At 42.3% G+C, this 20,152-nt stretch overlaps 1 protein-coding gene across 2 annotated transcripts in view; it reads left to right on the plus strand.

The window, feature by feature from the left end:
- The window catches only part of pemt (phosphatidylethanolamine N-methyltransferase), a 181,721-nt gene that overhangs the window by 116,402 nt on the left and 45,167 nt on the right, over positions 1–20,152 (plus strand). For both annotated transcript variants that reach the window (XM_072559481.1, XM_072559482.1), the window contains one exon: positions 7,319–7,430. In XM_072559481.1, coding sequence (XP_072415582.1) covers positions 7,319–7,430 — 112 coding nt within the window. The remainder of the gene's footprint in view (positions 1–7,318; positions 7,431–20,152) is intronic.

Consider the following 20,152-nt stretch of genomic DNA (forward strand, 5'->3'; position numbering starts at 1 on the left):
ATCGCATCTCTTATAATCGATGTAGCCTTTACCCCATTGCTGATGTTGTGTTTCTTTATCCCACTTTTTACAAAAAGAGAGTTATACTTGTCGCCTTTGAATCTGTAGGAACCACTCCAGAGTCCATAGACTTTTGGAAAGCAGCCACCAACACATCAGTATTTCCAAGGCCTCAATGATGTAGATTGTCAGGCCGTGGGAATTTGTCAGCTTTTACCCCCATTATATTCCCCAGCGCCAATTTTATTTGCTAATACTAATTTTCTTTAATTCCTCCCTCTCACTAGATCCATGTTTCCCTAACACTTCTGGGAAATATTTTTTGTCCTGTTTTATGAAGGCAGAACTCAAATATGTGTTCAATTCTGCAACCATTTCTTTTGATCCATGTTTCTTTTGGAAACCATGCTTAATAATCTTACCTATTTCACTTTTGCACCAGATAGGAATGAATTATTGTTGTAATTCATGCACACGTTCCCTAAATATTAACCATTGCCTATACAAAGCAAATCTTTTTTAAGGGTCCTCATCCATCATTGCCAACTTGCCCCTCATAAGCTTGTAGTTCCCTTTATTTAGATTCAGAACCCTAGTTTCATATTAACTTAACCTTTTCAAAACTTAAGTTCAGAAGATAATATGTACGCCCCCTAACGTTTATTTCCCTGGTGCACTAAACTCAGAAAATTAGGAGAACAGGTTTCATAGCGTTGTGTCTCAAAGATGGGAGTGATGTGATTAAAATTTGATAGAGGATTCAATAGGATGCCAAAAAGTGAGAGTCATGCCTGATACCAAGGTCACAAAATAGCAGATGCTCCAGAGGAGTTTAGAAAGTGCAAGAGAGAACTTAAAAGGAATTAAAGGGGGTATGAAAAGCTACTGGCAGGTAAAATAAAGAAAAGTTCTAAGTTGTTTTACAGATTCATTAAGAGTAAAAGGATGAGGGAAACAGCAGAGCCCATTAAAGACCATAGTGGTATCTTGTGTGCAGAACTAGAGGATGTATGTAGGGTTTTCAATGAATGCTTTGGATTGGTGTTACTAATGAGAGGAGCAATATGGGTATTGGAATCAGAGAAGGTTTATGATACAATTAAAATTAACATAAACAGAGAGAATATTATGAGTCGTCTGGAAGGCTTAAAAGTAGCTAAATCTCCAGGGGGAGATGAAATGTATCCAGATTGTTGAGTGAGACGAGGGGAAATAGGGACACTTGCAAAAATTTTAGGTTCCTCTTTGGCCACAGCAAGACTTTGGTAAGGTCCCATGTGGGAGATTGATAACAAAAGTAAGAGCCCATGATATCAAAGAAAATTTGGTAAATTGGATCCGCAGTTAGCCGAGTGGCAAGAAGCAGAGGGTGATGGTTGAGGAATGTTTATCTGACTGGAAGCCTGCATCCATTAGGATCACACAGGGGTCACTGTTGGGGCCCTTGCTCTTTGTGGTTTATATAAACTATTTAGACTTGAATGGGAAGGGTTGATCAGTAAGTTCGCAGATGATACAAAAAATGATGAGGAGGATAACGTTAGACTAGAAGACGACATAGAAGGGTTAGTCAGTGGCAAATGGGATTGATTCCACATTAACTGTGAGGTAACACACCTGGGCAAGACAAGGAAATAGATGATGGAAGGTAGGACCCTGGGAAGCATTGAGAATCAGAGGGACCATGGTGTGCAAGTACACCAGTCCCTAACAATAGCAGGACAGGTTGATAAAGTGGTTAAGACGGCATAAGGTATACTTGCCTTTCTTAGTCAAGGCAAAAAGTTTAAGAGCAGGGACATTATGCTGAAACTACATGAAATGCAGTTCAGCCACAGCTACAGTATTGTGTGCAATGCTGAAATGTGCATCATAAGAGGGATATGATAGCACTGGACAGGGTGCAGAGGAGATTTCCCAGGATATTGTCTGGGTTGGAGAGATGAGAGATTGGACAGACTGAGGTTGCTTTCCTTAGTGTAGAGGAGATTGAGAGGGGACATGATCGAGCTGTATACATTTATGAGCAGCTTACATAAGGCAGACAGGAAGAAACATTTCCCCATGATGGCGGGATCAGTGACTAGGGGGCATAGATCTAATGTATAGTGCATTAGGTTTAGAGAAGATGTGAGGAAAAATGTTTTCATCCAGAAGATGGTGAAACTCACTGCCTGCAAGGGTGGTAGCGGCAAGAACACTCATAACGTTTAAGAAATATTTTGATGTGCACTTGCAAGGCATACAAGGCTTTGAGCAAAGTGCTGGGAAGTGGAATTGGAATAGTTAGGTGGTTGTTTTTGACTGATATAGACACAAGCAGTCAAAGTGCCTTTTTCTGTAGGTGTCTATTACACTAAACTAAATCCCCTGGGAACAGAATTGAAAACAAAATCAAAGTAAAGCCAGCCCACGTGAGTGCAAGATCAGGAAATGTTTTCACACAAAGTTAATAAATATCACAAGTTTTTTTTATTCCAGAAGTCTGAGGATATTGGGACAATCTAAATATTTTTGTCAGGTAAAGGTTATCAAGATTGTGGAGCAAAGTTTGATCAATGGAGTTGAGGTACAGATCCCCAGTGATCTAACAGAAAGCCTAAGCACTGGGTTTATCCTGCAGCTGTACTATGAAGTTAACTTGTGAGAACATTTAAAGATACTTCTGATGAAACAAGTAATCCAAGTGCAGCAGCAAGATCCTGCTTGAAAAGTTGCTCAACAACTGGCTTTTCTCTGCTATTCCTCTTGTTCAGTGTAAACATATTTTCAAATATCCAAAAGGGAAAATATTACAAAAACTGGTTTCTGCCAGATTTGCAGAGTATTTCCCGCATTTTCTGTTTATTTTATAAGCTATTTCACTCTACTCCTCTCTGGCCCACCCCATACTGGTAATGACTTTGTAACCTAGTTAAAGCATTTCAAAAATGTCACCTCGATATGTTGTTTTTTTAATTTAAAACATGACATTAATCTTTTCAATAATCGAATAGCCTAGGATGTGGGAGTCTGCAGCAATTACTGTCACCTTGGAAACTGAACAGTTTGATAGAATATGAGATATTTTCACGTTGTAGAATACACAAGTAAATGACTGAAAGTAGTTGATATTTTAGGAGGTAAGTTAATCAGGTTGCTCTGATAATATAACCCTCGAGCAAAGCAAGTGTGTCTGATGCTGCTTGCAGCCTTTAAAGCAAACAACTTTACATTCTAATAAAAACAAAATACTGTAGATGCTGAAAACCTGAAATGAAATCAGAATGTGCTGCAGCAACTCAGCTGGTCTGACAGCATCAGTAAAGAAAGAAATAGTTAACGTTTCAAATCTGATATAACTGCTCTTCAGAAATGAAAGGAGCTGGTAAATGGTGTTCTTAATGCTGTAGACAAAGCGTGAGGAGGAGCAACTGGAACTGGCAATGAGACGGGGCAGGTGTCAGATCTTGCAGTTGGAGAGCATTTTGGTGATAGTGACCACAACTGCCTCACATTCCACATAGCTATGGAGAAGGAGAGAAGCAGGCACAATGGGAGGATATTTAATTGGGGAAAAGGAAACTATGATACGATCAGACGTGAGTTGGGAAGCATTGACTGGGAGCAGTTGTTCCATGGAAAGGGCACTACAGACATGTGGAAACTGTTTATGGAACAGTTGTTGCAAGTGATGCACAAATGTGTTCCTCTGAGACAGGCAAGAAGGGGTAAGATAAAGGAACCTTGGATGACGAGAGCGGAGGAGCTTCTCGTCAAAAGGAAGAAGGCAGCTTACGTAAGGTGGAGGAAGCGAGGATCTTGCTCAGCTCTACAGGATTACAGGCAGGCGAGGAAGGAGCTCAAAAATGGTCTGAGGAGAGCCAGGAGGGCGCACGAAAAAGGCTTAGGGAGAACGCAAAGGCATTTTACACGTATGTGAGGAATAAGAGAATGATCAAAGAAAGAGTAGGGCCGATCAGGGATAGCATAGGGAACTTGTGTATAGAGGTAAAAACAATGACTGCAGATGCTGAAAACCAAATACTGGATTAGTGGTGCTGGAAGAGCACAGCAGTTCAGGCAGCATCCAACGAGCAGCGAAATCGACGTTTCTGATGAAGGGCTTTTGCCCGAAACGTCGATTTCGCTGCTCGTTGGATGCTGCCTGAACTGCTGTGCTCTTCCAGCACCACTAATCCAGTAACTTGTGTATAGAGTCTGAGGAGGTAGGGGAAGTCCTAAATGAGTTTTTTGCTTCTGTCTTTACTAAAGAAAAGGGCCTCATAGTGAATGAAACCATTGAGGAGCAGGTAAGCATGCTGGAACAGATAGAGATTGAGGAAGCTGATGTGTTGAAAACTTTGACAAACATTAAGATTGACAAGTTGCCAGGGCCAGACCAGATTTGTCCTCGGCTGCTTTGGGAAGCGAGAAATGTGATTGCTTCGCCGCTTGCGAAGATCTTTGCATCCTCGCTCTCCACCAGAGTCATACCTGAGGACTGGAGGGAGGCAAATGTAATTCCTCTCTTCAAGAAAGGAAATAGGGAAATCCCTGGCAATTACAGACCAGTCAGTCCCATGTCTGTCGTCTGCAAGGTGTTAGAAAGGATTCTGAGGGATAGGATTTACGACCATCTGGAAGAGCATAGCTTGATTAAAGGCAGTCAGCACGGTTTTGTGAGGGGCAGGTCATGCCTCACAAATCTTATTGAGTTCTTTGAGGATGTTACTAGACAAGTTGATGAGGGTTGACCGGTGGATGTGGTGTGTATGGAGTAAGGCATTTAATGAGGTTCCCCATGGGAGGCTCGTTCAGAAGGTCAGGAGGAATGGGATACAGGGAAATTTAGCTGTCTGGATACAGAATTGGCTGGTCGACAGAAGTCAGCGAGTGGTAGTGAAAGGAAAATATTCTGCCTGGAAGTCAGTGGTGAGTGGTGTTCCACAGGGCTCTGTTCTTGGACCTCTACTCTTTGTAATTTTTATTAATGACTTGGATGAGGAGATTGAAGGATGGGTTAGCAAGTTTGCAGACGACACAAAGGTTGGAGGTGTCGTTGACAGTATAGAGGACTGTTGTAGGCTGCAGCGTGACATTGACAGGATGCAGAGATGGGCTGAGAGGTGGCAGATGGAGTTCAACCTGTGAAGTGATGCATTTTGGAAGGTCGAACTTGAAAGCTGAGTACAGGATTAAGGATAGGATTCTTGGCAGTGTGGAGGGACAGCAGGATCTTGGTGTGCAGGTACATAGATCCCTTAAAATTGCCACCCAGATGGACAGGGTTGTTAAGAAAACATATGGTGTTTTGGCTTTCATTATCAGGGGGATTGAGTTTAAGAGCCATGAGATCTTGTTGCAGCTCTATAAAACTTTGATTAGACCGCACTTGGAATCCAGTTCTGGTCGCCCTATTATAGGAAAGATGTGGATGCTTTGGAGAGGGTTCAGAGGAGGTTTACCAGGATGCTGCCTGGAATGGAGGGCTTATCTTATGAAGAGAGGTTGACTGAGCTCAGACTTTTTTCATTGGCAAAAAGAAGGAAGAGAGGGGACCTAATTGAGGTGTACAAGATAATGAGAGGCATAGATAGAGTCGATAGCCAGAGACTATTTCCCAGGGCAGAAATTGTTAACACGAGGGATCATAGTTTTAAGCTGTTTGGCGGAAAGTATAGAGGGGATGTCAGAGGTGGGTTCTTTACGCAGAGAGTTGTGAGAGCATGGAATGCATTGCCAGCAGCAGTTGTGGAAGCAAGGTCATTGGGGATATTTAAGAGACTGTTGGACATGCATATGGTCACAGAAATTTGAGGGTTCATACATTAGGTTTACCTCACATGAGGATCAATGGTCGGCACAACATCATGGGCTGAAGGGCCTGTTCTATGCTGTACTGTTCTATGTTCTATGTGTCAGTGCAGACTCAATGGGACAAAGGGCCTCTTCTGCACTGTATGATTCTATGAGAAACTCAGCAGGTCTGGCAATGTCCATGAAGAGAAACATTTCATGTTTTGTATCCAATACACTTTTGTTATTCCAGCCTTTTTTTAGCTTGAGGTTGCGATCGAGCTATATGTGATATTCGCTCGGCCACAGCTGGAGAACTTTGTGTAGTTCTGGTCACCACACCATGTGATTGCTGTAGAGAGGATGCAGAGGAGATTCACTAGAATATTGCTTGGACTAGAGTGATTCAGCTATGAAGGGAGACTAAATAGCTTTCTTTAAAGCAGAGAAAGCTCAAGTAGTAGTGAGGGAGCAATCTAATTAAAGTGAACAGAGTTCTAAGAGGTATAGATAGGGAGAAACTTTTTCCCTTTCGTAAATGTGTCAATAACCAGAGGTACAGTTTTAAGGTAGGAGCAGGATTTAATGGAGATTTGAAGATAGGTTTTCACCCAAACAGTTCTTGGTATCTGGAACTTGCTAAGTGAAACAGTAATAGATGCATGAACCATCAAGGCATTTAGGAACTATTCAGATGACCACTTGAAATGCCATAGCACCAAAGGCTATGGGCCAAGTGCTGGGAAATTAGATTAGATTAGGTCGATGTTTGAATACCAGTGTGAACATGATGACCAAAGGTCGTCTTTATGCTGCAAAACTTCTATCACTCTGAAAGACTAAAAAGTGCCAAAGCGGAAAATGAGGTGTTATTCCTCCAGCTTAAATTTATGCTTCGTTGGAAGGTTGTACCAGGCCCAGGTGGGGAATGTTTACAAGACAACATGGTGGATTATTAAAATGGCAAGTAACTGGGGTGATGGGGACATTACTACGAACCGAACAGAGGTCTCCTGCAAAGCAGTTCCCCCAGTCCGCATTTGGTCTCACCAGTGAAGGAGACTACATTGGGAACAAAAACAGAAATTGCTGGAAAAACTCAGGAGGGCTGACAACATCTGTGAAGAGAAATCAGATTTGACATTTTGGGTCCAATGACCCTTTCTCAGAACCATAGTGAGAGACTGGAATGCAGTAGACTTATCTGAACAAAGGACAAGTCTCCTGAATCTCCACTTCCATTTGCTCTCTTTGGTTGTGAAGCATATTAGCTGTCATGTGTTCAAACCTTGTACCTACACCTTAAATTACTTAATTAAGGCATTTTAGGATATTGATCTTAAGAAAGGCACAATATAATTGCATCTTTATCTTGACCATAAAGAAAGCAAGCTGCAAATATGGGTTCCATCATTTGATTATCATAGCATTATTATTTTATTGTGTATATAGTCCATTGCAAACATACTGTGAGCTGTGGTGAAGAAATAATTTGCACTGCTTATACAAGCCACCTAAAATTAGCATCTACTTTTCACAGGAGACTATTTTGGAGTTTTGATGGAGGCCAAGATATTGTCTTTTCCTTTTAATCTCATGGAGAACCCTATGTATTGGGGGAGCACATTAGTCTACTTGGGCTGGGCTGTCATGTGAGTATGTAGACTTAAAATCATTTTGTATTTCTTCTTGTCTTTGCCTTCCTTGCTCACTCTTAATTTTCATTTTCCCTTTCATAACATAAAGCCCTTGAATTTTCATGAGAAAGTGAGATCTGAATGCTAATGTAACTATTATTGTCCATTCTTTTATTGCACAAGTTAAAACAAAATACTTCACACTTTGATTAAAGATCATTGATAATTATTATTTACAATGAAGTACAGAGAATGATTTTAAAAAGCATCTGATAAGGCATTATTTAGGAACTTTAATGAAATTAATCTACATTAAAGTTAAAAATCACACAACACCAGGTTATAGTCCAACAGGTTTAATTGGAAGCACACTAGCTTTCAGAGCAACGCTCCTTCATCCTTCATCCTTCGTCGCTGGTGTTGTGTGATTTTTAACTTTGTACACCCCAGTCCAACACCGGCATCTCCAAATCATGTACATTAAAGATAAGTTGACTAAAAAGCAGAAACCAAAGATGAGGTGTTAATACAGTTTCTGGACTGGCAGCATTTATTTAAGGAACTCTTTGGATATGACCATCATACTGGCATTTGTTGACTAGCTCTAATTGCCCTTAAGTGATGAGTCACTTATTTTTATATTCATACATGGGACTTGGGAATCTTTGCTGGGCTAGTATTTATTACCCAAACCTCATTGCCCTTGAGAAGGGGTGGTGAGCTGCCTTCTTGAACCACTGCAATGCTCGAGGTAAACCTGCACTGTCCTCATGGAGGAAATCCAGGAGTCTGACCAAGTGACACTGAAGGAACAGTGATAGATTTCTAAGTCAGCATGGTGAGTAGCTTGGAGGGGATTTTGCAGTTGGCGGTGTTTGCACCTATCTGCTGCCCTTGTTCTTCTGGATGGTAATAGTCATAGGTTTTGAAAGTGCTATCTAGGCATCTTGTAGATGGCACATAGTGCTGCTACTGAGCATCAGTAGTGGAAGGAGAGAATATGATTCCAGTTAAGTGGGTTGCTTCGTCCTGAATGGTGTCAAGCTTCGTGGGTGTTGTTGGAGGCAGGTGAGAGCCTTGAAGATGGTGGAAAGGCTTTGTGGATTCAGGTGATGTGTTATTTGTTGCAGGATTCCAAATTTCTGACTTGCTTTTGTATCTACTGTATTCATATGGCTATTCCCAATTCAGTTCTGATCAATGGTAACCCCTAGATTGTTGATTCAGTGATGGTAATGCTATTGAATGTCAAGGGGCGATGGTTAGAGATGGTCATTTACCTAACATTGTGTGGCTCGAGCGTTACATGCCCAAGCATGAATATTAACCAGATCTTGTTGCGTTTGAACATGGACTACTCCAGTATCTGAGGAGTCCTAAATTGTGCAGAATATTGTGCAGTTATCAGTGAGCATTCCCACTTCTGACTTTATCATGGAGGGAATGTCACTGATGAAACAACTGAAAATAGTTGGGCTGAGGTCACTATCCTTAAAATTCCTGGAAAGATGTCCTGGAGCTAAGACGACTGATCTCTACCAACCACAGCTATCTATCTTCCTATGTGCCAGAGATGACTCCAACCAGTACAGATTATTCCATCATTCCTGACATGTGCCTTATAGATGGTGGGCAGACATTGAGGGGACAGGAGCTGAATTACTCACCATAGAATTCTCAGCTTCTAACCTTCTCTTATAGCTACAATGCTCTGTATGGCAAGTCTAGTTCAATATCTGGTCAATGGTAACCTGCTGCAGGATGTTGATCATGGGGAATTCAGGGATGGGAATGTCAAAGGGAAAAGTTTAGATTCTCATTTGTTGGAGATAGTCATTACCTGGCACTTAGTAACATCCATGCCACTTTTCATCAATGCTTCAATGTTGTCCAGGTCTTTCTGAAAATGGGCAATACACATATATCTATGATATATACTTTAAAAATATATAGAAATGTATTTTAATCTGGACTGACATGTATGGATCTCTGGTACTTTGTTTTAACATAAGACTATTTCACTGTACAGTACTTCAAGTTCTCCTCTTTAAAGATAATGAAATTATAACTGAACAAATTAATTGCACTCCAAGTTTTGGAGTGATGATCAAATAGTTATAAATTATAATTTTAATTTTGCTCATTACCTACAATAATTGACCATTTCAGATTTTAATGCTATAATGAAATGTCGATTTGATTCTAGAGATTTTATAATGTTCATTATAATGTCCATAATAAATGCGTAGACATATAATTTAAAATGTTGTCCAAAATTTGATTAAGACCTTCATGTATTTGGAATGAAATTAATTTCCTTGAATGGGACATTATAAATCTGTTTAATACATTTATTATGTACTAAATGTCCAAAAACTAACTAAAAATTTGAAAAACAATCTAGATTAGTTTTATTAGATTGGGTGCTTAATTAATTAAACAATTGCCTGATTTAACTTGACATAATATACACTATTCTCTCTTCTAATTGCTGTTCCATTTTTGTAATGATTCACTTTTCATTCCATTTCCAAGAAATACACTTTCAATTTATTGATAAGAAGCTTGATTTTGCTTAAGTTTCAATGCTTGTTAATCCAAGCCTAAACGTTTTAAATTGCAGAAATCTATTAATTCGCATCAGAATCACCCTTGAGATACAATATTGACAGCTAGGAAATATGCCATGCTCTAAGCTGGAGTTAATTCAGTCATAAAACAGTAACAAAGAGTACAGGTTCATAGTTGCTTGGAAGTAGAGTCACAGGTAGATAGGATAGTGAAAAAGGCGCTTGTTATGCTTTCCTTTATTGGTCAGAGCCAAAGGGTCTGTTTCCATGCTATACATCTCTGTGGTTCCGCAACTCTACAGGAGGTCTCTGATTTACAAATGTCCGATTTTTGAACACTCGTACGTAGGAGTGTGATCCCGTACAGGGTTGTAATTTCAAAGATCTGATATAGGAATATTTCCTGTACTTATGCATAGCTATTTAATAATGCCTGTTATTCGTATAGGAGGGTGGGTTGGGGAATTTTTTTTATTATTTGGGTTTAGTTTTGTACTATTTTTGAATTACATTGTTTTGTATTTGTTGTAATATTTAAAAATCTATTTTTCTTAATAAAAATATATTATTTTTAAAAATGCCTGTTATAATATTCTGACTTGCATACAAGTCAATTTACGAATGGATTCCAGAACAAGCCAGGGCCTGCCTATTGTAGTCGCTGTATCAGTAGAGAGTAATTCATTGTCAGTTAAAAAGTTAATCTATTTTGGTTGCTTCACCAATATGTTGACCGCAGATATCAGCTCAGTGGTGTATAGATAAGATGAATAGCAAAGGTCTTTTCCCTAGGATTGGGGAGTTCAAAACTTGAGGGCATTATTTTATGGTGAGAAGAGAAATATTTAAGAGGGGCCTGAGGAGCAACTTTTTCCGCACACACAGTGGTTTGTATGTAGAGGTGAACTGCCAGATGAAGAGGTAGATGCAGGTATAGTTAGAACACTTAAAAGACTTATGGGCAGATACATGAAGAGGAAGCATCTGAAGGGGTATGGGTCAAGCGTCGGCAAATGGGCCTAGTTTAGTTTGGGAAACTTGATCAGCATGGACAATTGGACCGATGGGTCTGTTTTAGTTCTGTATGACTCTGTGACTCCATGTAAAAAAACAGTTACAGGGCAAAGCTTTAATAACTTCTGAATTTGTTGAGCCCATATCAACTAGTGCATACTACAGTTTCAAAAGGCAGTTAGAGCCATAGTTAGAATAAATGGAAGAGACCATTCAGCCTATGTGCAAGGCAACTCAGTCTACATCCCGCCCTTTCCCCAGTAAACCTACAATATTTTTTTGTCTAAAGATAATTCCAATTCCTTTAAAAAGTCAATTTGAAATTGCTTCCACCACACAAACAAGCAGTTCATTCCAGATCATCACCCGCACTGTTTCCTCCCCGTCACCTTCAGTTCTTTTGCTGTTTTATTTAAGAAGGTATCTTCAGGTTCCTGACCCTTTCATTAACGGGAACAGTATCTTCTGATCACCTGTGTTCAGACTGCCCAAGGTTTTGAACATCCCAAATATGACCCCTCTCAACTTTCTGTTTTGTAAAGCGATCAACCCAATACTCCAATCTATCCACAGACTGAAATCTCTCTGCCCCAGGAACATTCTTGGATGTTTTTCTGGTTTTTCTAGAAATCTCCAATGTACAAGTTTAAATATGTATCATCCATATACTTTGCATTCCTAACTAAAATAACTTGTAAAACAAAATGCATTATTAAATATAAAAGATATGCTAACTAAATGCAAATTAGATAACAGCAGGCACAGTGGGGCTCCACAAATACAATCCGCTTGAAGATTCAAGAAGAAGGACTTTTCCACATAGAAATGAGCAGCCAAGCTTTAACATGTTCTGGATACTCTTTATTGATAACTTTGCTTGAGAGTTTGTTGAAAGAAGCCTTGTTATCCTCAAGTGCAAACAACCACCTCTGATCATACTTGCTTCAGAATGGTGCCAATCGATCTCAGTGTCACATTGGAGTTGTCAACTCTGGCTAGTTGTATTCTAGGAGATGTCACAAAAATGGTATCACAGAAAGTTGGAAGCACAGCATATGCAGATGAATTTCTTCACTAGCCCAACTTCTCATCATCTGGCCATCTTACCCAACTTACCTTGGCTAAGATGTGCAGGTCAGGTGAATTGGCCATGCTAAATTGCCCGTAGTGTTGGTAAAGTGTAAATGTAGGGGTATGGTGTGGGTTGCGCTTCGGTGGGGCGGTGTGGACTTGTTGGGCTGAAGGGCCTGTTTCCACACTAAGTAATCTAATCTAATCTACTCTACTTTCTTAGATTCCGTTTCTGATATCTATTAAAAGAGACATAGAGTCATATAACACGGAAATAGACCCTTCGGTCTAACTTGGCCATGCTGATCAGGTTTCCCAAGCTGAACTCGTCCCATTTGCCTGCATTTGGCCCATATCCCCTAAACCTTTCCTGTTTGTATACCTGTCCAAAAGTCTTATAAATGTTGTCATTTTACCCGCCTCGACCACTTCCTCTGGTAGATTATTCCATGTATACACAACCCTCTGTGTGGAAAATGTTGCCCCTTTCATCCCTTTTAAATCTTTCCCTTCTCAACTTCAACCTATGCCCTCTAGTTTTGAACTCCCCTACCCTGGGGAGAAAACCTTGGCATTTCACCTTCTCAATGCCTCTCATAATTTTATAACCCTCGATGAGGTCACCCATCAACCTCCTACACTCTAGGGAAAAATGGCCGATACTATCCAGCCTCTCCTTATAACTTGGAGGGGACCTTCCAGTCTCAGTAACATCCTTGTAAATCTTTTCTGTACCCTTTCCAGTTTAATAACATGCTTCATATAGCAGGATGACCAAAACTGTATACAGTACTCCAAAAGTGGCCTCACCAATGTCTTGTCCAACATCTTGTGACATCCCACTTCTTGTACTGAGCTCTAACCAATGAAGGCAAGCATGCCAAATACTGCCTTCACCACCCTGTCTACCTGTGACACCACTTTTAAGGAACTATTTACCAGCACCCCTAGTTCATTCTCCATTCTCTCTCGCAACAACCACCTCAGGATTTGTGTTTAATTTTGGCTTCCAACACAAGTTGTGTTCAACTTTACAATTTTATAAGAAAACCAATAAAACTGTGCTGCCCTGACGAATCACATTTAAACATCGGTGACATTTCTGCCCGCTCTCCAGGGTTGAGGTCAAGTGCCCAAATTGTAACAACTGTTACAAATATGTGAAAGGACCAGGCTTTAAATTGGGCCTTGGTCATCATTTCCTATAACATCATTGCCATTTCACCACGGTCCTAGCAACTGACAATTGATTGAAACATTTTTTCAACAAAACCAACTTCATAAACAACAATATTGTCTTCAGACAAGTGACTCATTTTAGATTTTTCTAAATCGGTGCATTTATTTTTCTCACCTAGCAGCTATCAGGCATCAAGTGATCCAATCTGTTTTCAAGCTTTGAGACTTTCTTTGAGATGTCAAAAGATATCTGGGCTGGGATATTTAACAGTTCAGTTCTTCTCTTAATCTCTTGCCCCTTTGCTTCCTGTCATAGAATCATAGAATCCCTACAGAGCTGAAGGAGGCCATTTGGCCCATCAAGTCTGCACTGACCTTCTGAACAGCATCCCATCCAGACCCAGCCCTCTGCCCTATCCCGCTAACCCTGCGTTTCCCATAGCTAATCCACCTAGCCTGCACATCTCTGCACATTATGGGCAATTTAGCATGACCAATCTACCCAACCTGCACATCCTTGCACTGTAGGAGAACGCTGAAGCACTTAGTGGAAACCCACACAGGCACGGGGCGTACATGCAAACACCACATAGACAATCACCCAAGGCTGGAATTGACCCCGGGTCCCTGCTGCTATGAGACAGCAGTGCTAACCACTGAGCTCGTTTTCTCCTTAGTTCCCTCATTCTTACTGGAAGTTAAATCGAGATTCAGACAGTGTCAGTGGGTAAACAATCAGGTAGCAGCGATATTCATGGGTAGTGTGCATGCATGCTGTATCAATCACATGCTATGTGCTCACATAGCACCTGTGCAGCTGCTGCAAATACTGTGAACGAAATGTAGCCAGTCAGAGCTTCTGCATGAAATATCAAATCACAGGATTGTCATTCTAAAATCTCCCAGATGGCTTCTATTTTCCATAAGACGTTTGATGAATCTGGCAGCCTCCTGGCAATTTCAGGAAGTTAGCAATTCGAAGTCCCATCAATGTGAAATAATGCAAAATGATGTTGAAGTGAAACACAATTATATTGAATTGAAATTGAAGATATAAATTGGCAACATTGGTCCTAAAACCTGAGAAACCTTAAAGCAAAACAATTTAAAGCAAGGCAACTGTATTTACTACAGAAATTCACAGTATTGAACAAACACAATGGAGTAATTCTTATATATGCTGCACTTATATATTTGTTTATTCCAAGTGAGCAACATAGAAAAGAACCTAACTCCAGTTATATTATTAATTCCTATGGGAACCCATGACTCATTTGAGTTGTTTCACTTGAATTCATAATTTTCAGGAATGCAACTACAACTTTAAGTTGATTGTGTTTGTACCAGACCACATTTTCTTTTAAAGGTAGGACTAAATGACTGTTCAGTGTGGGTTTATAGTAGGGATTACCACATCTAATATTCTTCACCAATGAAGTCAAAATCCTGTTCTGCTTATGCTCAAGAGCACGGCATTTTATTTAGAAAGAGGAAAAGAGAGCAGGAGCTAGAGATCAGATTACAATTCCAGAGTCAAAAGGAAGGGGGTAACAAAATTCTATATTTAACTAAAATCCAGAAGGAAAAGAAGCCCAAAAATATGAGGTTTAGGCATTTTGACAGGAGATTGGATGTATGATCACAGTCTTAAATTTGTTACTGAGGTAATTTGGCCCGTTGTGTCTTCGACTGAGCATTATGGTACAGTGCTATTCTCCTAACTTGACTCCATAACCCTAAATAATCAATTAAAATAACCATCCAGTTCCCTCTTGAATGCCTCAGTTGAGCCTGCCTCCACCACATTTCCAGGCAGTGCATTCCAGACTCCAATGACCCGCTCTTTGAATACATTTTTTTCCCTTGTATCATCACATTTCTTTCTTTTGCAAATTACCTTACATCTGTACCCTCTTGTTCTCAATACTTCTTTGAGATGGAACAGCTGTTCAGCTCGCCTCATGATTTTGAAAGCTTGGTTCTCTCCAAGGAAAACAGTTTCAATCTATCTTCATAATGGAAGTGTCTCATCCCAGGGATCATTTTCTTAAGCCACTTCTGCACTCTCTCACATCCTTCCTAAAGTGTGGCACTCAGAACTGCACACAACACTCCAGCTGAAGTGTCTTATACATATTCATCATAACCTCTTTGCTCCTCTAGTCTGTGCCTCACTGTATCTCCATGTTCTTTGTACCAAAATGTATCACCTCACACTTCTTCTCGTTGAACTTAATCTACCATTATCTACTCATACCACCTGATTGTCATGTTTGTAACTCCATTCAAGGTATGTGGGTACTGCTGGCTAGGCTAACGTTCATGCTTTGTCCTTGAGGTTTAGGAACACCCACAGCAATGTTAGGAAGGGACTTCAGGAATTTTGATTTAGTGACAGTGAAGGAATAGCAAGAAAGTTCCAAGTAAGGGTGATGTGAAACTTGGAGGGGAGCTTTCAAGTGGTGGTGTTCCCATGCATTTGCTGCCCTTGTCTTTCTAAGTGGGAGAGGATGTAGTTTTGAAGGTGTTGTCAAAGGAGTGAGGTGTTGTGTATCATGTACATGATATAAATTGCTACTACTGTGAAGATGGTGAAAGGAGTAAATGTTGAAGATGATGGATAGTGAGCCCAATCAAGCAGATTGCTTGTCCTGTATGGCACATTCCTCTATGCAAATGGAGAATATTCTGTCACAATGCTGACTTGTGCTTTGAGTGACTTGCTGCAGGATTCCTAACTTCTGACCTGCTGTTCTAGCCACAGTATTAATATGGCTAGTTCTGCTCAGTATATTGTCAATGGTAAACCCCAGAATGTTGTTTGTGGGAGATTCAGTGATAGTAATAAAAATAGAAATTGCTGGTGAAACTCAGCAGGTCTGGCAGCACCTGTGGAGAGAAAGCCAAGTTAACGGGAGTCACCAGACTCTAAATGTTAAGAACTGGATAGCAGCCAAGAAAAAGTGGTTCTCATTCCAATGATTTCTAATTAACCCACATTTTTTTCATTAGAACAGGAGTAGGCCATTTAGCCTCTTGAAAATGTTCTGCCATTCATTAGGATCATGACTGATTAAACTCTTCAAAATCTTTTCCCCACCCTATTCCCATAACCCTTTATGCCATTGTTAATTAGATATCTATCAATCTCTAAACATACTCAGCAACTAAGATTCCACATCTCCCTGAGATAGAGAATCTATCGATTCACAGCCCTATGAATAAAAATGTTTCTCCTTACCTTGGGCCTAAATGGCATCCCCCTTACTTTTAAATTTTGTCCCTTGGTTTTAAACTGCCCAACCAGGGGGAATATCTTACTTGCACCTACCCTGCATATTGCTTTAAGTATTTTATAAGTTTCCATCAGATCTGCTCTCATTGTTCGAAATTCTAGAGAATGTAAATCTAGATTGCCCAATCTCTCTCCATAAAGACAGTCCCGCCATCCTGGGAAGAAGTCTAGTGAACCTTGGATGCACTTCCCCATAGCAATAATATCTTTCCTGGGATAAGGAGACCAAAGCTTCTGTCAGTACCCTAGGTGCAGTCTAACCAAGGTCCTATACAATTGAAGAAAACCTTCACTACTCCTGTACTCAAATCCTCTCCCAATGAAGACACGTTTCATAGACCTTCCTGATAGCTTGCAGCCCCTGCATGTTTGCCTTCAGTGGCTTATTAGGAAGGCCACCGAGATCTCTTTGTAGATCGACACTTAGCAATCTCTTCATGTTCTAAACATCTTGCAATTGTCAGATTTAGTACTCTTTCCACAACTTTATAAGCCTTTACTTTTAATATTTTACAGTCAGTAACTTCCTTTGTCATGCATGGTTGACTGATTTTTTATGTGCTTTTGCACTTTGAAGAGATGTATAGTTGCTGCAAGCAACTAAGGTGGTTCTTGAAAGAGCATCCATTGCCTATGTACTGTCATGCCTTTTTAATGTATTTTTCCAATCCGCTTCAGCCATTTTGTGCTTCATGCCTTCATACTTTCCTATATTCAAATGTAACATCTTTGCTTCAAATTGAACTAGGTTAAAAATCACACAACACCAGGTTATAGTCCAACAGGTGTATTTGAAAAAACGCAGGCTTTTGAAGCCTCACACCTTCAGGTGCTAGTGAGTGAGGGAGACCTTAGACACAAAACTTATAAGGAAAAGATCAAAGGGTCATACATGATGCGAATTAAATGAGCAAATGTAAGGTGGCTATTAATCAGTTAGAATGGAAATGTGAGTTTCAATGATTGATATGCAAATCCCAGAATTTCTTTCAGGTCACAATATAACAGTTAATAATCACACAACACCCTGTTATAGACCAGCAAGTTTACTTGGAAGCACTAGCTTTTGAAGTGCTGCTCCTTCATCAGGTGACAACCACCTGACAAAGGAGCAGCACTCCGAAAGCTACTGCTTCCAAATAAACCTGTTGGACTAGAATCTGTGTTGTGTGATTTTTAACTTTATACACCCCAGTCCACCAATGCACCTCCAAATCATGACAGTTGACATTACAGGTCAAACAATACATTTTAGGCATGAGATCTTGTTTAGAGTCTGATTCTGTCTTAACATGCAGTCAGACTAGTTGCACTTCCAAAGTAGGAATTTATACAATGCAACATTGACTGACGGTCTACGAATTGTGTGCTTTTTGAAAAAAATAGAATGTATCTGCAAATGCAAATTCACCCCATTGATATATAAGTGTGTGTGTGGGTTGGATGGGAGGGAGGTGGGGGCGCCGTTGGTGTGGTGGCAAGGAGAGAGAGAGCGTGTATGTGTGAGGCTGAAGGTGTAGAGAGGGGTATATGTGTCTGCGGGGGGGGGGGGAGGAGACAGAGTGTGTGTCTGTCGGGGAGTGGGGGGAGGACAGTGTGTGTGTCTGTGGAGGGCGGGGAGAGATTGTGTCTGTGGGAGAAAGACCGTGTTTGTGTCTCTTGGCGGGGGGGGGGGGGGGAAGAGTGTGTGTCTGCGTGGGGGCGGAGAGACAGAGAGAGTGTGTGTGTGGGGCGGGGGGGTATGTGTGTCTGGGGGCTAGAATATGTGTATGTATGAAGAGGTGGAGAAAGAGTGTGTCTGTAGGTGGGGGGGCAGAGAGAGAATAATGTGCCTGTGGGGAGGAAAAAGTGTGTGTGTCTGCGGGGGAGGGGGGGGTTGAGTGTATGTGTGAGTCTGCAGGGGGCGGGTTGAGTGTATGCGTGTGTCTGTGGGGGGGGTGAGTGTGTGTGTCTGTGGGGGGGGTGAGTGTGTGTGTCTGTGGGGGGGGTGAGTGTGTGTGTCTGTGTGGGGGGGTGAGTGTGTATGTCTGTGGGGGGAGAGTGTGTGTGTGTCTCTTCGTGGGGGGGAGAGATTGTGTGTGTGTCTGGGGGGGAGAGAGTGTGAGAGTGTCTGGGGGGGAGAGAGAGTGTGTGTGTGTCTGGGGGGGAGAGAGAGAGTGTGTGTGTGTCTGGGGGGAGAGAGTGTGTGTGTGTCTGGGGGGGAGAGAGTGTGTGAGTGTCTGGGGGGAGAGAGTGTGTGAGTGTCTGGGGGGAGAGAGTGTGTGAGTGTCTGGGGGGAGAGAGTGTGTGTGTGTCTGGGGGGAGAGAGTGTGTGTGTGTCTGGGGGGAGAGTGTGTGTCTGCGTGGGGGCGGAGAGACAGAGAGAGTGTGTGTGTGGGGCGGGGGGGTATGTGTGTCTGGGGGCTAGAATATGTGTATGTATGAAGAGGTGGAGAAAGAGTGTGTGTGTAGGTGGGGGGGCAGAGAGAGAATAATGTGCCTGTGGGGAGGAAAAAGTGTGTGTGTCTGCGGGGGAGGGGGGGGTTGAGTGTATGTGTGAGTCTGCAGGGGGCGGGTTGAGTGTATGCGTGTGTCTGTGGGGGGGGTGAGTGTGTGTGTCTGTGGGGGGGGTGAGTGTGTGTGTCTGTGGGGGGGGTGAGTGTGTGTGTCTGTGGGGGGGGTGAGTGTGTGTGTCTGTGTGGGGGGGTGAGTGTGTATGTCTGTGGGGGGAGAGTGTGTGTGTGTCTCTTCGTGGGGGGGAGAGATTGTGTGTGTGTCTGGGGGGGGAGAGAGTGTGAGAGTGTCTGGGGGGGAGAGAGAGTGTGTGTGTGTCTGGGGGGGAGAGAGAGAGAGTGTGTGTGTCTGGGGGGAGAGAGTGTGTGTGTGTCTGGGGGGGAGAGAGTGTGTGAGTGTCTGGGGGGAGAGAGTGTGTGAGTGTCTGGGGGGAGAGAGTGTGTGAGTGTCTGGGGGGAGAGAGTGTGTGAGTGTCTGGGGGGAGAGAGTGTGTGTGTGTCTGGGGGGAGAGAGTGTGTGTGTGTCTGGGGGGAGAGTGTGTGTGTGTCTGGGGGGGGGGGAAAGAGTGTGTGTGTGTCTGGGGGGGGAAGTGTGTGTGTGTCTGGGGGGGAAGAGTGTGTGTGTGTGTGTGTCTGGGGGGGGAAGTGTGTGTGTGTGTCTGGGGGGGGAAGAGTGTGTGTGTGTCTGGGGGGGGGGAAGAGTGTGTGTGTGTCTGGGGGGGGGAAGAGTGTGTGTGTCTGGGGGGGAAGAGTGTGTGTGTGTGTGTGTGTGTGTGTGTCTGGGGGGGGGAAGAGTGTGTGTGTGTCTGGGGGGGGAAGAGTGTGTGTGTGTGTGTGTGTCTGGGGGGGGGAAGAGTGTGTGTGTGTCTGGGGGGGGAAGAGTGTGTGTGTGTGTGTGTGTCTGGGGGGGGAAGAGTGTGTGTGTGTCTGGGGGGGGAAGAGTGTGTCTGTGTGTCTGGGGGGGGAAGTGTGTGTGTGTCTGGGGGGGGGAAGAGTGTGTGTATGTGTGTCTGGGGGGGGGAAGAGTGTGTGTGTGTGTGTCTGGGGGGGGGAAGAGTGTGAGTGTGTGTGTGTGTCTGGCGTGGAAAGAGTGGGTGTGTGTGTGTGTCTGGGGGG

This window comes from Chiloscyllium punctatum, chromosome 40 (assembly GCF_047496795.1).
Source record: "Chiloscyllium punctatum isolate Juve2018m chromosome 40, sChiPun1.3, whole genome shotgun sequence".
Lineage (NCBI taxonomy): Eukaryota > Metazoa > Chordata > Chondrichthyes > Orectolobiformes > Hemiscylliidae > Chiloscyllium > Chiloscyllium punctatum.